Source organism: Ranitomeya imitator, chromosome 2 (assembly GCF_032444005.1).
Source record: "Ranitomeya imitator isolate aRanImi1 chromosome 2, aRanImi1.pri, whole genome shotgun sequence".
In the NCBI taxonomy this organism is placed as follows: Eukaryota; Metazoa; Chordata; class Amphibia; order Anura; family Dendrobatidae; genus Ranitomeya; species Ranitomeya imitator.
This window is the reverse complement of record NC_091283.1, coordinates 298,497,489-298,512,656: the sequence shown is the minus strand read 5'-3', so window position 1 is coordinate 298,512,656 and position 15,168 is coordinate 298,497,489. Positions and strand designations below refer to the sequence as shown.

The 15,168-nt window shown below is 50.4% G+C and overlaps 1 protein-coding gene across 1 annotated transcript; it reads right to left on the bottom strand.

Moving 5' to 3' along the window:
• Positions 1-1,025: 1,025 nt before the first annotated feature.
• LOC138663328 (gastrula zinc finger protein XlCGF66.1-like) lies at positions 1,026-13,684 on the bottom strand. Its single transcript, XM_069749509.1, has 6 exons — positions 13,613-13,684; positions 2,460-2,609; positions 2,151-2,330; positions 1,945-2,068; positions 1,764-1,861; positions 1,026-1,565 (listed from the first exon to the last, which is right to left on the bottom strand). The coding sequence occupies exons 2-6, from the start codon at positions 2,535-2,537 to the stop codon at positions 1,467-1,469; spliced, it is 579 nt and encodes a 192-aa protein (XP_069605610.1). The 5' UTR covers positions 2,538-2,609; positions 13,613-13,684; the 3' UTR covers positions 1,026-1,466.
• Between the last annotated feature and the right edge of the window lie 1,484 nt (positions 13,685-15,168).

Genomic DNA, 15,168 nt, shown 5'->3' with positions numbered 1-15,168 from the left:
AAATGAAAAATTGCTGCAACATTTTTAATCTTCCTAAAATGCTAACAAAATAAAATAACATTTTACAAATGGTGCTGATGTAAAACAGACATGAGGGAAATGGTATTTATTAATGTTTTGCTGTGGTATGACTATCTGGATTAAAGGAATAATCATTCAAAGTTTGAAAATTGCTAATTTTTTAACATTTTTCTCAAATTTTTGATATTTTTTATAAATAAACACAAAACATATTGACCTAAATTTACCATTATCATAAAGTATAATGTGCCACGAAAAAAAAATCTCAAAATCACTGGGATTTGTTGAAGCGCTGCAGAGTTATTACCACATAAAGTGACACTGGTCAGATTTCAAAAATTTGGCTCCGTCACTAAGGGGTTAATACAAATTGAAAAGTCAGGAGAAAGGGAAACTCTGTTATTGTACAGAAATTCACACTTGACCCTTACTACACCTTTACTGTTGTTGATCATAAAAGTGAAGTTCGGCCAGAAAGACTGGACCTGGTCTTGTAGGAACCATATGAGCACATTCAGCAGCACAGAAGGGGGTGAAGGTAGATTCATCCAATAAGATATCAGGGATCTAGGAAGCCAACAGCATCATTACCCTCCGCTTTCTCTTACAGGACCGTCATAATATTTTTCTTCAAGTGATTTTCTAACTTGTCAGCACATTCTACGTGCTCTGTAATTTGACTTTGTAGTTTAGAGATCTGGGCAGGTAACGGTCAGAGTCTTCTAATCTCAGGGGGTAGTTGGATCCTCCTGGTTGCAAGCTCTATAGAAAACGGTTTTCAATGACCAAAGTCACTAGAACAGTTTTGGGAGGAGGAGAATGTTGTGGTCTAGAGGCAAAATGGTGATCGCATGATTGTGATACGGACGGACAATACTACCAATAAAGCAGCCACAGCCGGTGACGGAGAAGAATCTGTGACTTCTCTGCATTATAATAATAATAATAATTTTTATTTATGTAGCGCCAACATATTCCGCAGCGCTTTACAAATTATAGAGGGGACTTGTACAGACAATAGACATTACAGCATAACAGAAATACAGTTCAAAACAGATACCAAGAGGAGTGAGGGCCCTGCTCGCAAGCTTACAAACTATGGGGAAAAGGGGAGACACGAGAGGTGGATGGTAACAATTGCTTTAGTTATTCGGACCAGCTATAGTGTAAGGCTCGGGTGTTCATGTAAAGCTGCATGAACCAGTTACCTGCCTAAGTATGTAGCAGTACAGACACAGAGGGCTAATACTGCATAAAGTGTATGAGAACATGATGCGAGGAACCTTTTTTTTTATTTTTTTTATTATAAATAGGCCACACAGGGATCGTTAGGTTAATGCATTGAGGCGGTAGGCCAGTCTGAACAAATGAGTTTTTAGGGCACGCTTAAAACTGTGGGGATTGGGGATTAATCGTATTAACCTAGGTAGTGCATTTAGTGGTTACTACTCACCTGTGTAGTTATATGTGGGAATCTCCTCTTTACACCGCTCATCACCCCTCACATATGTCTCTGTAGTATTAATATGGGTCAGATCTTCACCCTGAAATAAATATTGTAAAAGTCACAAACAGATGGAGAAGTCACATCTATGACCAGCTCTAATCCTGCCATCTCCACCGTTCTCATTACACAAGTATAAAACATATAATACTGGTGGATAAAACAAGACTGAGCACAAGATCTTCACAGCCGTCTAAACATCACAGGGGAGGTCTCATGACACCTTCTCTCCATCTACCTGATGATCCTGAGGAGCATTGGAATCTTCTTGTTTATAGTCCTGTGGAAGAAGAGGACGGGGACATCTCTCTGGTGTTGTCCTCTTACTGGATAGATCTGGAGGAAATATATACAGGGACTGAATTCATTCTTTACATACAGAAAATTATAGGCCGTGTGTATTTAGTCCTGTCTATTACCCGGTGATGTGAGGGGCTGGGGAACCTCCATCATGACGTCCTTGTACAGATCTTTGTGTCCCTCTAAATACTCCCACTCCTCCATGGAGAAATAGACGGCGACATCCTGACATCTTATAGGAACCTGACACATACAATGATACCGTCATCCCCCGATCCCTTCATAGTGTTACTGTATAATGTCCCAGCATTCCCAGCAGTGTCACCTCTCCAGTCAGCAGCTCAATCATCTTGTAGATGAGTTCTGGGATCTTCTGGTCATTGATGTCCTCATGGATCAGGGGGTGAGGTGGAGGCCTTGTGATTGGGCTCAGGGGTCCTCCCCATCCCTCAGACACAGGGTCCTGACAGCGCTCACTAGAGGTCTTCTTCACTACTATGTAATCCTGGTTATGGAGAGACACATTAATAAATCTCACTACAGACATTTCCTGAGTCCTCACCTCTCCAGTTCTGTCCATCTGTTATTCCCATAGATAAGAATGATGTAATGTGACGTCATCAGAATCTCTCACCTCTCCAGTAAGCCGGAAGAGGATCTCTAGGGTGAGGTGTAATATCCTCTCCGCCATCTTGTCTCTTGCCATATCCATCCTTGATGGGTAAATCAGGAAAATGTTCTTATGTAGAAGATCTTCACTGGGAGGAGCCGATATTGTAGAGACCTGAATGAGAAGATGAGCCGATGTAACATCATAAAATCCTGTGTAATAATACAGTTACTGGAGATAGTAAGGGAAACATATGAGGAGATTTATTATTTTAAAGCATTTAGTTTCCTTCTTTACATCTAGTAAGATCTGGAAAAACTTTAAGAGACCCCTGCAAAATTTTTAGTTTGTCTGATTTTTCTCTTTATAGGTAAAATGTAAATTGTCTTCTTATTCTATAAACTCCTGACAACATGTCTCCAAAGTTCCAAGCAATGAATTTTGTATTTTTTTTCTGAAAATGAGAAATAGTCAAAATAACAATAAAATGCAGTGCTTGCAGACCTCAAATAATGCAAAAAAAAAAAGAAGAAAAAAAAAAAGAGTTCATAACCATTAGGAAACAACAATACTAATGTTTTAACTCAGGAAGAGTTCAGAAATCAATATTTTGTGGAATCACCATGATTTTTAATCACAGCTTTCATGCGTCTTGCCATGCTTTCCACCAGTCTTTCACAACGCTTTTGGGTGACCTGTAAGCTGTTCTTTGTTTGATGGCTTGTGAATATCCATCTTCCTCTTGATTACATTCCAGAGGTTTTCAATGGAATTCAGGTCTGGAGGTTGGGCTGGCCATGACAGGGATTTGATGTGGTGGTCATTCATCCATACATTGATTGACCTAGCTGTGTGGCATGGCACATTGTCCTGCTGGAGAAAAACAGTCCTCAGAGGTGGGGAACATTGCCTGAGCAGAAGGAATTAACTGTTTTTCCAGGATAACCTTGTTTGCGGCATGATTCATGCATCCTTTACAAAGATTAACCTGCCCAATTCCAGCCTTGCTGAAGCATCCCCAAATCATTACCGATCCTCCACCAAATTTCACAGTGGGTGCAAGACTCTGGCTTGTGCGCCTCTCCATGTCTCCGTCTAGCCATTAGACGACTTGATCTGGGGATGCCTAAAGGTACCTTCACACTAAGCGATGCTGCAGCGATCCAGACAACGATCCGGATCGCTACAGCGTCGCCGTTTGGTCGCTGGAGAGCTGTCACACAGACAGCTCTCCAACGACCAACGATGCCGGTAACCAGGGTAAACATCGGGTTACTAAGCGCAGGGCCGCGCTTAGTAACCCGATGTTTACCCTGGTTACCAGCGTAAAAGTAAAAAAAAAAAAAAAAACACTACATACTTACCTTTCGCTGTCTGTCCCCTGGCGCTGGGCTTCTCTGCACTGTGTAAGCACAGCGGCCGGAAAGCAGAGCGGTGACATCACCGCTGTGCTCTGCTTTCCGGCTGGCCGGCGCTCACAATGCAGAGAAGCACAGCGGGGGACAGACAGCGGAAGGTAAGTATGTAGTGTTTGTTTTTTTTTACTTTTACGCTGGTAACCAGGGTAAACATCGGGTTACTAAGCGCGGCCCTGCGCTTAGTAACCCGATGTTTACCCTTGTTACCAGTGAAGACATCGCTGAATCGGCGTCACACACGCCGATTCAGCGATGTCTACGGGAGATCCAGCGACGAAAGAAAGTTCTGGACTTTCTGCAGCGACCAACAATGGCACAGCAGGATCCTGATCGCTGCTGCCTGTCAAACTCAACGATATCGCTAGCCAGGACGCTGCAACGTCACGGATCGCTAGCGATATCGTTCAGTGTGAAGGTACCTTTAGCAACGCTGGAATTGGGCAGGTTATTGACATATGAATCAAGCCGCAAACAAGGTTATCCTGGAAAAACAGTTGATTCCTTTTGCTCAGGCAATGTTCCCCAACTCTTGAGGACTGGGTTTTCCAGCAGGACGATGCACCATGGTACACAGCTAGGTCAATCAAGATGTGGATGAAGGACCACCACATCAACTCCCTGTCATGGCCAACCCCATCTCCAGACCTGAACCCCATTGAAAACCTCTGGAATGTAATCAAGAGGAAGATGGATAGTCACAAGCCATCAAACAAAGAACTGCTTACATTTTTATACAACGAGTAGCATAAGGTTACCCAAAAGCATTGTGAAAGACTGGTGGAAATCATGCCAAGACGCATGAAAGCTGTGATTAAAAATCATGGTTATTCCACAAAATATTGATTTCTGAACTCTTCCTGAGTTAAAACATTAGTATTGTGGTTTCTAAATGATTATGAACTTGTATTTTTTTTTTGCATTATTTGGTCTGCAAACAATGCATTTTTTTTTTGTTATTTTGACTATTTCTCATTTTCAGAAAATAAATACAAAATTTATTGCTTGGAACTTCGGAGACATGTTGTCAGTAGTTTATAGAATAAAAGAACAATTTACATTTTACTTAAAAATATACCTATAAAGAGAAAAATCCAACAAACTGAGCATTTTGCGGTGGTCTCTTAAATTTGCCAGAGCCGTGTATATTTAGGCCACAGACAACAAGCAGTTTCTCCCTTTGAGTCGGCAGCTGAATACGTTCCTCATAGACTCATCTTCCATAACGCTAATTCTCGTCTCATTTACCGACACTGGAATCGGCATTAGCAATACTGTAGGAGATATTCATTACACGTGACAGGAGAAATAACTACTTCATGATGAGGACGACATCTTCATCTTCTACTACGGCTCTAGGAACAGATTTGTCCAGAGTCCGTCACTGACTTCATCACCTCCGGCCGTCTATATGAAGGTTTCCCGTCTTCCCCGCACTCTAATCTTCTATCACGTTAGATCTCATGTCTGATTCACACACAGAAGTTTGAGGCTTTTAGAAAAGATTGTTTGTAAGAACCAAGACAGGCGATATATGAGGCCAATGTCTCCATGCACAGGGTTGTATTTTTTCTTTATATTATGTTGTTGGTTTATTTTTTTTTTAACATTTTCTTGCAGGCTTCAATATATTACATGAAAAACACCCCCGAAAAAATTGGGCATGGAGGTACTGTGAAAAAATTATACTGTGTGTGGGAACCAAGAAAGTGGCACTGTATGGTACCAAGAAAGGGGATAAAGCCGGGTTCACATTGCGTCCACTAACTATGTTAAACGCGGTGTAACGTAGTCCGTTACGGCCGCCATTGACTGCTATGTTGGACACATCACTAGCGCACGCCCACAATGGGCGTGCGCTAGGGATGTGCCGTCATTGAGCGACGGACCTGGAGACGCGAGCTGCAGCGTTTTCGGGTCCGTCACTGCTAGCGCAGATAGAGCTAGCGATGTGCCAAAGTCGGCACTTGCGTTCCAGCAGCCCGTTAGCGTATGTGCTGAATGGAAATACAACAAAGAAAAAAATGCGGCTGCACTCACCAGATGGCGTGGTTCAATCCTTTATTGGAGATAAAAAATCCATAGTAGCGTGTTCACGGCTCGGGGGAGTGCGGACATAGTGGAAGTGAGCAGGGAAAGACAACAGCTGTTTCGCGCTCTACCAACGCTTCTACAGGTCCCTGGTAGAGCGCGAAACAGCTGTTGTCTTTCCCTGCTCACTTCCACTATGTCCGCACTCCCCCGAGCCGTGAACTCGCTACTATGGATTTTTTATCTCCAATAAAGGATTGAACCACGCCATCTGGTGAGTGCTGCCGCATTTTTTTCTTTGTTGTATTTATATTGGAATGCCTGTTTTTCCTCATGCGAGCACCTCCAGCTACTGAAGTCTAAACACCCACAAGTGACTGTGTTTTACCAGTATCTTATTCACAGGCTGTGCAGCGCCACATTTTTCTCTTCATTGCTTGTATGTGCTGAATGGGCTGCTGCTAACGCAGCGTGAAACCGGCCTTAGTGAGGATTTATTATCTAGTGGTTTGGGTGGAAGAAGATTGTGTGGGACATCTTGTACTATCAATGTGTGGGGGATAATGGGGCAACATTATACTGTGTGGGGCCTCGTACTATGAGAGTAATACAGGTTTCCTTGGTTCCCACCTTTCATAGTTGGGTCGTTTGCATCTATCAGCGGAAAAGGAACAAAACCATTGTGATTCTTATAAGGAGACAACACAAACCCCCTAAATGTAACATTTTATAACAACCCCACAATCTGTGACTCTTCAGGGTAAATCGCTCTCTCACCATTGGATTAGAGCTGATACTATGAAGCTAAAGGGACTAAACAGACTTTCTGTCACCTCCATAAAGGGGCACTATACTGTGTTTGTCAGAACTGTCCGAGGATTAATAGAGGGGATAGTTTCCCCCCAATTAGAAGGGACACCTGTGGATATTGGGGTCTTTACCTGCTACAGTTCTGGTGTGGACCCTCCACCTGCAGAGCCGCACTCCACATAGAGAATAATGGAGCCTCCAGCACCGACCTCCACCCACAGAGCCGCACTCCACATAGAGAATAATGGAGCCTCCAGCACCGACCTCCACCCGCAGAGCCGCACTCCACATAGAGAATAATGGAGCCTCCAGCACCGACCTCCACCCGCAGAGCCGCACTCCACATAGAGAATAATGGAGCCTCCAGCACCGACCTCCACCCGCAGAGCCGCACTTCACATAGAGAATAATGGAGCCTCCAGCACCAACCTCCACCCGCAGAGCCGCACTCCACATAGAGAATAATGGAGCCTCCAGCACCGACCTCCACCCGCAGAGCCGCACTTCACATAGAGAATAATGGAGCCTCCAGCACCGACCTCCACCCGCAGAGCCGCACTCCACATAGAGAATAATGGAGCCTCCAGCACCAACCTCCACCCGCAGAGCCGCACTCCACATAGAGAATAATGGAGCCTCCAGCACCGACCTCCACCCACAGAGCCTCACTCCACATAGAGAATAATGGAGCCCCCAGCACCGACCTCCACCCGCAGAGCCGCACTCCACATAGAGAATAATGGAGCCTCCAGCACCAACCTCCACCCGCAGAGCCGCACTCCACATAGAGAATAATGGAGCCTCCAGCACCGACCTCCACCCGCAGAGCCGCACTTCACATAGAGAATAATGGAGCCTCCAGCACCGACCTCCACCCGCAGAGCCGCACTCCACATAGAGAATAATGGAGCCTCCAGCACCAACCTCCACCCGCAGAGCCGCACTCCACATAGAGAATAATGGGGCCTCCAGCACCGACCTCCACCCACAGAGCCGCACTCCACATAGAGAATAATGGAGCCTCCAGCACCGACCTCCACCCGCAGAGCCGCACTCCACATAGAGAATAATGGAGCCTCCAGCACCGACCTCCACCCGCAGAGCCGCACTCCACATAGAGAATAATGGAGCCTCCAGCACCGACCTCCACCCGCAGAGCCGCACTTCACATAGAGAATAATGGAGCCTCCAGCACCGACCTCCACCCGCAGAGCCGCACTCCACATAGAGAATAATGGAGCCTCCAGCACCGACCTCCACCCGCAGAGCCGCACTCCACACAGAGAATAATGAAGCCTCCAGCACCGACCTCCACCCGCAGAGCCGCACTCCACATAGAGAATAATGGAGCCTCCAGCACCGACCTCCACCCGCAGAGCCGCACTCCACATAGAGAATAATGGAGCCTCCAGCACCGACCTCCACCCGCAGAGCCGCACTCCACATAGAGAATAATGGAGCCTCCAGCTCCGACCTCAACCCGCAGAGCCGCACTCCACATAGAGAATAATGGAGCCTCCAGCTCCGACCTCCACCCACAGAGCCACACTCCACATAGAGAATAATGGAGCCTCCAGCACCGACCTCCACCCGCAGAGCCACACTCCACATAGAGAATAATGGAGCCTCCAGCACCGACCTCCACCCGCAGAGCCGCACTCCACATAGAGAATAATGGGGCCTCCAGCACCGACCTCCACCCGCAGAGCCGCACTCCACATAGAGAATAATGGGGCCTCCAGCACCGACCTCCACCCGCAGAGCCGCACTCCACATAGAGAATAATGGGGCCTCCAGCACCGACCTCCACCCGCAGAGCCGCACTCCACATAGAGAATAATGGGGCCTCCAGCACCGACCTCCACCCGCAGAGCCGCACTCCACATAGAGAATAATGGAGCCTCCAGCACCGACCTCCACCCACAGAGCCGCACTCCACATAGAGAATAATGGAGCCTCCAGCACCGACCTCCACCCGCAGAGCCGCACTCCACATAGAGAATAATGGAGCCTCCAGCACCGACCTCCACCCGCAGAGCCACACTCCACATAGAGAATAATGGAGCCTCCAGCACCGACCTCCACCCACAGAGCCACACTCCACATAGAGAATAATGGAGCCTCCAGCACCGACCTCCACCCGCAGAGCCACACTCCACATAGAGAATAATGGAGCCTCCAGCACCGACCTCCACCCGCAGAGCCACACTCCACATAGAGAATAATGGAGCCTCCAGCACCGACCTCCACCAGCAGAGCCGCACTCCACATAGAGAATAATGGAGCCTCCAGCACCGACCTCCACCCGCAGAGCCGCACTCCACATAGAGAATAATGGAGCCTCCAGCACCGACCTCCACCCACAGAGCCGCACCCCACATAGAGAATAATGGAGCCTCCAGCACCGACCTCCACCCGCAGAGCCGCACTCCACATAGAGAATAATGGAGCCTCCAGTACCAACCTCCACCCACAGAGCCACACTCCACATAGAGAATAATGGAGCCTCCAGCACCGACCTCCACCCACAGAGCCGCACTCCACATAGAGAATAATGGGGCCTCCAGCACCGACCTCCACCCACAGAGCCGCACTCCACATAGAGAATAATGGAGCCTCCAGCACCGACCTCCACCCGCAGAGCCGCACTCCACATAGAGAATAATGGAGCCTCCAGCACCGACCTCCACCCGCAGAGCCGCACTCCACATAGAGAATAATGGAGCCTCCAGCACCGACCTCCACCCGCAGAGCCGCACTTCACATAGAGAATAATGGAGCCTCCAGCACCGACCTCCACCCGCAGAGCCGCACTCCACATAGAGAATAATGGAGCCTCCAGCACCGACCTCCACCCGCAGAGCCGCACTCCACACAGAGAATAATGAAGCCTCCAGCACCGACCTCCACCCGCAGAGCCGCACTCCACATAGAGAATAATGGAGCCTCCAGCACCGACCTCCACCCGCAGAGCCGCACTCCACATAGAGAATAATGGAGCCTCCAGCACCGACCTCCACCCGCAGAGCCGCACTCCACATAGAGAATAATGGAGCCTCCAGCTCCGACCTCAACCCGCAGAGCCGCACTCCACATAGAGAATAATGGAGCCTCCAGCTCCGACCTCCACCCACAGAGCCACACTCCACATAGAGAATAATGGAGCCTCCAGCACCGACCTCCACCCGCAGAGCCACACTCCACATAGAGAATAATGGAGCCTCCAGCACCGACCTCCACCCGCAGAGCCGCACTCCACATAGAGAATAATGGGGCCTCCAGCACCGACCTCCACCCGCAGAGCCGCACTCCACATAGAGAATAATGGGGCCTCCAGCACCGACCTCCACCCGCAGAGCCGCACTCCACATAGAGAATAATGGGGCCTCCAGCACCGACCTCCACCCGCAGAGCCGCACTCCACATAGAGAATAATGGAGCCTCCAGCACCGACCTCCACCCGCAGAGCCGCACTCCACATAGAGAATAATGGAGCCTCCAGCACCGACCTCCACCCGCAGAGCCGCACTCCACATAGAGAATAATGGAGCCTCCAGCTCCGACCTCAACCCGCAGAGCCGCACTCCACATAGAGAATAATGGAGCCTCCAGCTCCGACCTCCATCCACAGAGCCACACTCCACATAGAGAATAATGGAGCCTCCAGCACCGACCTCCACCCGCAGAGCCACACTCCACATAGAGAATAATGGAGCCTCCAGCACCGACCTCCACCCGCAGAGCCGCACTCCACATAGAGAATAATGGGGCCTCCAGCACCGACCTCCACCCGCAGAGCCGCACTCCACATAGAGAATAATGGGGCCTCCAGCACCGACCTCCACCCGCAGAGCCGCACTCCACATAGAGAATAATGGGGCCTCCAGCACCGACCTCCACCCGCAGAGCCGCACTCCACATAGAGAATAATGGGGCCTCCAGCACCGACCTCCACCCGCAGAGCCGCACTCCACATAGAGAATAATGGAGCCTCCAGCACCGACCTCCACCCACAGAGCCGCACTCCACATAGAGAATAATGGAGCCTCCAGCACCGACCTCCACCCGCAGAGCCGCACTCCACATAGAGAATAATGGAGCCTCCAGCACCGACCTCCACCCGCAGAGCCACACTCCACATAGAGAATAATGGAGCCTCCAGCACCGACCTCCACCCACAGAGCCACACTCCACATAGAGAATAATGGAGCCTCCAGCACCGACCTCCACCCGCAGAGCCACACTCCACATAGAGAATAATGGAGCCTCCAGCACCGACCTCCACCCGCAGAGCCACACTCCACATAGAGAATAATGGAGCCTCCAGCACCGACCTCCACCAGCAGAGCCGCACTCCACATAGAGAATAATGGAGCCTCCAGCACCGACCTCCACCCGCAGAGCCGCACTCCACATAGAGAATAATGGAGCCTCCAGCACCGACCTCCACCCACAGAGCCGCACCCCACATAGAGAATAATGGAGCCTCCAGCACCGACCTCCACCCGCAGAGCCGCACTCCACATAGAGAATAATGGAGCCTCCAGTACCAACCTCCACCCACAGAGCCACACTCCACATAGAGAATAATGGAGCCTCCAGCACCGACCTCCACCCACAGAGCCGCACTCCACATAGAGAATAATGGGGCCTCCAGCACCGACCTCCACCCACAGAGCCGCACTCCACATAGAGAATAATGGAGCCTCCAGCACCGACCTCCACCCGCAGAGCCGCACTCCACATAGAGAATAATGGAGCCTCCAGCACCGACCTCCACCCGCAGAGCCGCACTCCACATAGAGAATAATGGAGCCTCCAGCACCGACCTCCACCCGCAGAGCCGCACTTCACATAGAGAATAATGGAGCCTCCAGCACCGACCTCCACCCGCAGAGCCGCACTCCACATAGAGAATAATGGAGCCTCCAGCACCGACCTCCACCCGCAGAGCCGCACTCCACACAGAGAATAATGAAGCCTCCAGCACCGACCTCCACCCGCAGAGCCGCACTCCACATAGAGAATAATGGAGCCTCCAGCACCGACCTCCACCCGCAGAGCCGCACTCCACATAGAGAATAATGGAGCCTCCAGCACCGACCTCCACCCGCAGAGCCGCACTCCACATAGAGAATAATGGAGCCTCCAGCTCCGACCTCAACCCGCAGAGCCGCACTCCACATAGAGAATAATGGAGCCTCCAGCTCCGACCTCCACCCACAGAGCCACACTCCACATAGAGAATAATGGAGCCTCCAGCACCGACCTCCACCCGCAGAGCCACACTCCACATAGAGAATAATGGAGCCTCCAGCACCGACCTCCACCCGCAGAGCCGCACTCCACATAGAGAATAATGGGGCCTCCAGCACCGACCTCCACCCGCAGAGCCGCACTCCACATAGAGAATAATGGGGCCTCCAGCACCGACCTCCACCCGCAGAGCCGCACTCCACATAGAGAATAATGGGGCCTCCAGCACCGACCTCCACCCGCAGAGCCGCACTCCACATAGAGAATAATGGAGCCTCCAGCACCGACCTCCACCCGCAGAGCCGCACTCCACATAGAGAATAATGGAGCCTCCAGCACCGACCTCCACCCGCAGAGCCGCACTCCACATAGAGAATAATGGAGCCTCCAGCTCCGACCTCAACCCGCAGAGCCGCACTCCACATAGAGAATAATGGAGCCTCCAGCTCCGACCTCCACCCACAGAGCCACACTCCACATAGAGAATAATGGAGCCTCCAGCACCGACCTCCACCCGCAGAGCCACACTCCACATAGAGAATAATGGAGCCTCCAGCACCGACCTCCACCCGCAGAGCCGCACTCCACATAGAGAATAATGGGGCCTCCAGCACCGACCTCCACCCGCAGAGCCGCACTCCACATAGAGAATAATGGGGCCTCCAGCACCGACCTCCACCCGCAGAGCCGCACTCCACATAGAGAATAATGGGGCCTCCAGCACCGACCTCCACCCGCAGAGCCGCACTCCACATAGAGAATAATGGGGCCTCCAGCACCGACCTCCACCCGCAGAGCCGCACTCCACATAGAGAATAATGGAGCCTCCAGCACCGACCTCCACCCACAGAGCCGCACTCCACATAGAGAATAATGGAGCCTCCAGCACCGACCTCCACCCGCAGAGCCGCACTCCACATAGAGAATAATGGAGCCTCCAGCACCGACCTCCACCCGCAGAGCCACACTCCACATAGAGAATAATGGAGCCTCCAGCACCGACCTCCACCCACAGAGCCACACTCCACATAGAGAATAATGGAGCCTCCAGCACCGACCTCCACCCGCAGAGCCACACTCCACATAGAGAATAATGGAGCCTCCAGCACCGACCTCCACCCGCAGAGCCACACTCCACATAGAGAATAATGGAGCCTCCAGCACCGACCTCCACCAGCAGAGCCGCACTCCACATAGAGAATAATGGAGCCTCCAGCACCGACCTCCACCCGCAGAGCCGCACTCCACATAGAGAATAATGGAGCCTCCAGCACCGACCTCCACCCACAGAGCCGCACCCCACATAGAGAATAATGGAGCCTCCAGCACCGACCTCCACCCGCAGAGCCGTACTCCACATAGAGAATAATGGGGCCTCCAGCACCGACCTCCACCCGCAGAGCCGCACTCCACATAGAGAATAATGGAGCCTCCAGCACCGACCTCCACCCGCAGAGCCGCACTCCACATAGAGAATAATGGAGCCTCCAGCACCGACCTCCACCCGCAGAGCCGCACTCCACATAGAGAATAATGGAGCCTCCAGCACCGACCTCCACCCGCAGAGCCGCACTCCACATAGAGAATAATGGAGCCTCCAGCACCGACCTCCACCCGCAGAGCCGCACTCCACATAGAGAATAATGGGCTGAGCCAATTTTTTACCTTGCTGTTTGCTTAGCTTCTTCCTGCCTGACTGGGGGCTGGGAGGAGACTGCACTGTGTACAAGTGGGGAATGACTGGCATTACAGGACCTGTAATGAGGTCACAGGAGGGGAGGAGTCAGGGGTCACATGATGGGAGGAAAAGAGGTTGGAACCAGAGAAGATATTTTGCTCTTCCCACTATCTATATATATAATCATCTAAGTGGACTGTGCTATATACTACGTGGGCTGTGCTATATATTATGTCAGCTGTGTTATATACTGCATGAGCTGTGTTATATACTGTATCTCTGTGCTATATACTACGTGGGCTGTGCAACATATTACGTGGCTGGGCAATATACTACGTGGCTGTGTTATATACTGTGTGAGCTGTGCTACTGTATATACTATGTGGCTGTGTTATATAATACGTGGGCTGTGCTATATACTATGTAGCTGTACAATATACATGGCTGGGCAATATACTACGTGGCTGTGCTATATACTATGTGGGCTGTGTTATATACTACGTGGGCTGTTATATACTGCGTGGGCTGTGCTATATACTACGTGGGCTGTTATACACTGGGCGGGCTGTTATATACTACATGGGCTGTGCTGTATACTACGTGGGCTGTGTTATACACTGCGTGGGCTGTGCTATATACTACGTGGGCTGTTATACACTGGGCGGGCTGTTATATACTACATGGGCTGTGCTGTATACTACGTGGGCTGTGTTATACACTGCGTGGGCTGTGCTATATACTACGTGGGCTGTGTTATACACTGCATGGGCTGTGCTATATACTGTGTGGGCTGTGCTATATACTATGTGGGCTGTGCTATATACTACGTGGCTGTGCTATATGCTATGTGGTCTGTGCTGTATACTATGTGGCCTGTGCTATATGCTACGTGGCTGTGTTATATGCTACGTGGGCTGTGTTATATGCTACTTGGCTGTTGTATATTTCTCTGCTGTATCTGTGCATCATGAATCGTGGTATGTGTTAAAGAGGGGGGCCCACTGAGACTCTTTTGCCCAGGGCCCTCAAAAACCTGGAGCCGGCCCTGACTTCACTGATTGGTCATGCCACCGGCCAGCCGTGAACAATCAGCGACGGGCACAGTCCGGCCGCGAATTCGCCCCTTCCTACTCTCTGTCAGTGCCCCCTCCAGTCAGCGCTCACACAGGGTTAATGGCTGAGTCACACAGCGTTATGCCGCGGTGTAACGCAGTCTGTTAATGCTGCTATTAACCATGTGTGCCCAACTTTTTACTATTGTTGCCTATGCAGCATCAATAATAAGAGGATCTAATGTTAAAAATAATAATAAAAAAAAATCATTATATACTCACCTTCCGGCGCCTGGATCTGGGGGCATTGCCTGGATCCGGGGGGCCAACAAGGTGAGAATATAACTATTTTTTTATTCTTTTTTTTAACAGGGATATGGTGTCCACATTGTTATATACTACATGGGCTGTGTTATGTACTACATCGCTGTGCTATATACTACGTGGGCTGTGTTATATACTGCGTGAGCTGTGTAAAATACTGCGTCTGC

Coding starts and splice junctions, on each gene's coding strand:
- LOC138663328 (XM_069749509.1), bottom strand. CDS start 2,537: ATGGATATGGCAAGAGACAAGATGGCGGAGAGGATATTACACCTCACC. Junction 2,331..2,459: donor TCTTCCGGCTTACTGGAGAG/GTGAGAGATTCT, acceptor CTCCATAACCAG/GATTACATAGTAGTGAAGAA. Junction 1,862..1,944: donor CCAGCCCCTCACATCACCGG/GTAATAGACAGG, acceptor TATTTCCTCCAG/ATCTATCCAGTAAGAGGACA.